This window comes from Gobius niger (assembly GCF_951799975.1).
Source record: "Gobius niger genome assembly, chromosome: 22".
In the NCBI taxonomy this organism is placed as follows: Eukaryota; Metazoa; Chordata; class Actinopteri; order Gobiiformes; family Gobiidae; genus Gobius; species Gobius niger.
In genome coordinates, this window is record NC_136873.1 from 13,147,550 (window position 1) to 13,153,549 (window position 6,000).

General features: G+C 38.7%; 1 protein-coding gene across 1 annotated transcript in view; it reads right to left on the minus strand.

Moving 5' to 3' along the window:
- The window catches only part of LOC306981298 (SPRY domain-containing protein 3-like), a 69,100-nt gene extending 63,330 nt beyond the window's left edge, over positions 1 to 5,770 (minus strand). The window contains exons 1-2 of the mRNA XM_079580867.1: positions 5,650 to 5,770; positions 4,266 to 4,341 (exon numbers count right to left, since the gene is read on the minus strand). Coding sequence (XP_079436993.1) covers positions 4,266 to 4,341; positions 5,650 to 5,762 — 189 coding nt within the window. The 5' untranslated portion in view covers positions 5,763 to 5,770. The remainder of the gene's footprint in view (positions 1 to 4,265; positions 4,342 to 5,649) is intronic.
- Between the last annotated feature and the right edge of the window lie 230 nt (positions 5,771 to 6,000).

Consider the following 6,000-nt stretch of genomic DNA (forward strand, 5'->3'; position numbering starts at 1 on the left):
TCATAATTGATACTATAAGAACTGAACAACCGGGCTGAAACACAACGGTTGCTGGACAGAATTTTGCACAAACAATAATGATGGAGGAATTTAAAAATGTGCCAAATGGTTCAGCCGGCTTCAAATATGGTGCGAGACTAAATGATGTTGAAGCCCATTTTTTGCTTTTTTTTTAATGATACAACATGTAGTATAATATTTCTTTTTAATGCCTACTTTAAAGTCACACATTTGTTCTTCCCAGCACAAATATCCCATGTCCCTGGTGCAGTCGTCCTGTTTAATGTGGTGCTAATAATCATTACGCAGAATATTCCACCACCAATTTAAATATCTATATCACTGCCGGGATTGAAGGTTATTCCATTTCTGTAACTGAAGCCGATCCAGATGAAATTTCAAGTCAAACATCGAGTTCACGACAAACAAAAACAAAACAATGAACTAAGGATCCAGGACTAATCTAGATTTTTAGGTCGCTGTTTATAATAAAGTTATAATAGAAAATAAATCAACTGCACTGTCAAACCACTGTTATGTGGTTAAAGAACAAGAAATATGAGGGGGGTCCAAAAACATCGTTTGTACCTAGGGCCCAGAATTTGGTGCTACGCCCCTGATCATTATTAGTATAAGGTTTAGGCCCCCAACAAATTTAGGGCTCATCATCCTTATTTTCCTGCGTTCTAGAAGGTGAGAATGTTCCTAAGATTTAGCCGCTTTAAAAGGAGCAGCTCCACTGAGGAGAGAAAATAAAAACAAACTGGAGAATTCTTTAGTGGAAACACAATATTCCACATAGAGCTGACTTTATTACATGACACTCCCTAAATCAGAGTCTGAGCTGGATTTAACCAGAGCTAAATGTTGTTAGTGCTGCAGCGTCTGCAGTGTTTGCAGCATACAGGCTAATGTTGCTAATGTGGCTAACTAGCCGCTAACTCACGGCTAACAGTTTTGGCGACTCTTATACCCCTTACCCAGGGGTTTATTCATCTGAAAAACTAACCCAGCGACTAAAAATCCAACTTAAAGAGATACAGCAGCGAAAATGAGCTGCAGCAAAACAATCAAAATGCTGCAGCTACTCGCTAAAGTTGCTATAAAGAGTCGAGAAAATCCACACGGAGCTGAAGTAAAGGCGAAACGAGACCATTTATCTGCAGTAAAAAGTAACATCTCAATACTACTAGTAGTTTGGCATCCGCACAGTAAAGGGAAGATTACTGCGCGGATTTCGAACTACTCCTGGTATTATTACGCCTTACAATATAGTTCCCCCTTTTATCCGCTTAGAAAATCCACATTGTTTAATTTTGTGTAATTATACTTTGTCGTGGAACACTTCACGTAACCATATTAAATAGGGAAAACGTGGAAGAGCTTGGTAGCTTCTATCTTGACCTGTTTTGGAGCTATAGAGGAGAGAGGGAGAGGCTAAATGCTAACGCCGTCTGCGCTGTGTTTACGTGACTGAAGGCACGGGGGAAGATCAGACAGGTCCTAAAGAACTCGTCAAAGCTAAGGTAAGAACATATCTCAGTATGGAAAAACGGTGGCCTATTCCTTTAACCTGGACAGGGTTATTATTATTTATTTTAAATTTTGTTTCAATGTTTTGTTTTTTGTTGAGTTTCTCTGCCCATCACAAGGGAAATGGGGATGTGGGGAACAAAAAAGGGGATAAAAAGTAAAGTGTGATGCATGAAAACAAGGGTGAAAATGTAAATGAAATAAACACTTTTGAAAAATATATGTTGACTTTCAGAAAAACTGCGGCTGAATATGTTTTATACTTTAGCTTTGGTACCATCTCATTTCAATTTCACTGTACAATTGTATAATAAAGTCCTTCTATTTTCGATAAGCTGTAAAACTTGTTGAGCAATGTCACAATTTTCCAAGAAATCCACTTTAATCCTTTTTAATGACATTTAAGACCTTGATTGAGGCACAATTTATTTGATGACTTTTAATGCTTTTCAATGCCCTGCGGAAACCCCGATATGAAGAGTTGATGAGGGAAGATCCGCAGATTCGGGGAGAACATGCGAAGTCACCACAGAAAGGCCGATTAAATGCAGATTAAACGTTAGCAGGAAAAATGCAGTCGCTGGAATGTGTTCCTGACGAGCTGAAGATACACAATAACAGTTTCAAGATAAATCTGAGGAGCGGGAGGAAGCTGCCGGTTTTTTTGGCTGAGCTCTTCCCAGACAGATGATTAAAACTGCAGAGAAATGCAGAAATACTGAGTGCAAACGGATGCTTTCTGAAGGAACCGGAGCGATAGCAGTGACGCACATGCTCCGAGAGGCCTGACCTTTTGGGCCGTAAAAGCTCCAAACTTTCGGAGATTTGTCGGAGGATGACAGCAGCGTGCGTCACCGCTGCGCATAAAACATACGATTCCGAATGTAGGATGCGCTTGTTTAAATGTCAATGAGCTTATTTTAAAGACGAAGCTGGAGTGAGTGAGGGCTACCTGAGGACAGCGGTGTCAGGGTGCATCGAGTCAGCGCGAGAAACGGACAAAGGGAGGCCGTGGAAGTGTTGCAGACCATAAACTAGGACAAAAACATTTCATATCTGAACTGGAGACTCTACTTCAGAACTGTGAGACGGCCGTCATCTTAGTGTTACACTGTAGCCCACACGGCAAAATCAATACTGAGATTTAGGTTTTATTTCGATTTGCCGTCCCAATTTACCATTAACCTCTTTACTCCCGCCTGAACCGAGAGGATCTTTTTCCTCACGTCATCAGATTTTTTTTTCATAATTTTTTTGTTGGGTATTCAACTCATTTTTGTAACTTTTTTGTCATGTTTTGTCACATTTTTGTCATTTTTTGTATTTTTTTGTGTCAAATTTTTATCACATTTTTGTCCTTTTTTCGTCCATTTTTTAATCACATTTTTATCATTTTTTGTCACATTTTTGTCATTTTTTTGTCATATTTTTGTCATTTTTTTGTCATTTTTTTATCAAATTTTTATCATTTGCTGTCACATTTTTGTCACATTTTTGTCACATTTTTGTAATTTTTTTTCCCAGATTTTTGTCATTTTTTTGCCAGATTTTTGTCATTTTTTGGTCACTTTTCGTAATTTTTCTGTCAATTTTTCACATTTTTGTCATTTTTTCACATTTTTGTCATTTTTTTGCCAGATTTTTGTCACATTTTTGTCATTTTTTTGTCACATTTTTTGTCTTTTTTTTGCCAGATTTTTGTCATTTTTTTGTCACATTTTTGTCATTTTTTTGTCACATTTTTTGTCATTTTTTGTCACATTTTTGTCATTTTTTTGCCAGATTTTTGTCATTTTTTTGCCAGATTTTTGTCATTTTTTTGCCAGATTTTTGCCATTTTTTTGCCAGATTTTTGTCATTTATTTGTCAATTTTTTGTCAATTTCTTGTGACATTTTTGCCACATTTTCATCCATTTTTCGTCACTTTTTTGTCACATTTCCATCATTGTTTTCGTCTCAGTTTTGTTGCTATTTTCACAGCTTTTTTCCAGAAGCTTTTGGATTCGTTTGTTGTATTCACACCTGAATAAAAAAATCCGGACCAGCGTTCAAAACGAACCCTGACCCGTTTAAAGTGGACCAAACAGTGCAGGTCTGAATACACCCTTAATTGTGCTTTAGTCTTTGCTTATGAGACAAGTTCTCATCCAAAACATTCCAACATAAGCCTCCTTTTTAGATTCTAAAAGGTCCCAACTGAGCTGCAAACAACTCTTTATGGCTCATCTTCATCTGTGGAGGCAGAGACAGTCGGAGGTGAGGGAGTTTTTGTGATCAGTGCATCAGGGCAGCGGTAATCTGAAGAGAGGGATTAGCGCCGCAGCTAACGCAATGCTAACGGAGAAAACAGCAAAATTCCTTCTCATTTATGATGCAGCCACCGCAACATAAAGAGCAACAGAAAAGCTATGAAAACGCATCAAAAAGGTGACAAAGAAGTGATGAAAATGCGGCAAGGTCTTAGCTTTCAAATGAGCGTTACACTGGCCAAGAGGCTGTAACCTTTAAGAACCTTTAAGAAAGCTGAACTGGAGAAAATGCACTCGGTTAACGCGGGGGTTCAGAGGTGAATGATCTTCCTCATGACCTTCCACAACATTCATCATAAGCTTTAATACGATCACAAATGTTCTGATTGGAGATTTCTTTCAAATAAAGCACATAAATAACAAAACAGCCATGTGACATTTTGAAAAACTCGCACTTTATAAAAAAATGGACCTTTTCCCACCTCAAAGTAGCCGTTTTCTTTTGACAAGGGGACAGCAGCCACATAGCAGCCCACTTCTTCAGCGTTCCCTCGGTAACTGAAAAGAAACGATTCATTATATTGCACAGGTAAAAAGAAATTCTTGATCAATCTTTTTGTCGCGTGGCCCAGTCCAACATCCAACATGAGGGATGTGCTTAAACAGGTGTGTCCAAACCTTTTTCATTGAGGGCCACATATTGAGGCCCTCAGTGAAAAGGGTGCATTTAAGAGATTTAAAATATGCCTCAGACCTTTATTTAGGCGCAAAACCATATTTTGTGGTATTGTACAGGAACTCTTTGTGTCAATTCAACAAGAAGGGTCACCAAAAATGCATCTGAGCTTAAAGGGGCCATTTTATACTCACTACTGCCACCTCAGGTCATACGTGTAACTACAGCTTCTACATGACCGCACCTCACACCCGAATTGACAACTTTTTGAGTGACAGTGCAGGATTTTAGAGGCAGTTGTGGTGAACAGGTCTGAGCTCATTCTACACATTAGGACATGGCTGGAACATGTAGGGGGAGGAAAATACTCAACTGTAACATTTTTAAACTCCGTAGAGTCCCTTTAAAGCAGTACTAAGTAACTCTTCCCCCTAGAGGCCATAAGCGCAACTGCAGGTGTAGTAGCAAGTTACGATTTTTTAACTTATTAATTGTCTTGGAGAGTAAATACTACGCTGACAGGAAAGGCGAAGGGGGAGAGGGTTATTGTGTATCCAATTATACAATGGAAATACTTTTTTTCACTCAAACTTGGCTGTAAATACTGTTTAAAGTGACGTTAGCCCGCAGTTAGCTTTGCCCGTTAGCATGTTAGCTTCTTGGTGATTCCATTAGTGTGTATTGCTTTCTCCGGACCGGTGGCAGTCAAGTTGCAAACATGGTTTTCTGTCCAGAGACACCAGGGGGAGATGAACGACCCTCCAATCATCCCATAAACACTTGTATTACCCCCACAGGGACTACGGGGAGGATTTATTAAGGTAAACACGTTACTTAGTACTGCTTTAAAGAAAACTCCCCAATGTTTCCTTATGTCCAAAGAACATTTTCTAAGTAGATTCTTGGTTTGTACAGAAAACTTGTCAATCAACAAGACACAAGCAACATGTAGATTTACATTAAACTGTGATTATTTAAAAATGCATTGATGATTTCACCAATATACTAAGAGTTCATTAATATCAAATGCTGCAATAATAAAGCAAAGGGAAATAAGAAACAACCATGATACAGTTATTGAATTGCAGGGCATTTTAGGGGATTTTCAGAGAACAAGGCCACCCCACAATGCAGTTATCACTGTTATTACAGTCTTACAGTAATGTGGTATTTGAGATTTTATTACTGACCGAAGAGTTTCTCCATCTTTAAACAGCCCGGTGAGTATTTCTTCTTGATCTACTTCAGGAACTCCATTTCTTAAGTTCACGGGACTGTCCTGCAGGACATCAAGGTCGTCCATCTGCAGGACAAAAAGTGTTAAACTGAGCTGGCCAAACGTCTAGTGTCCACCTGCAGATTCTGGATGTGGGTGGCACCATATATATTAGGTATGTGGATAATATTTTCAAACTCAATAGAAAGGCAAGTAAATAGTTTAAGTGGAAAGATGTGTGTGTGTTTATGTTCAGTATGAAGAAAGTTGCAGCAGTTTCTAGTTCAAAATCAGCATCTGTCTTTAGTCCCGCCCCTTCCATTGA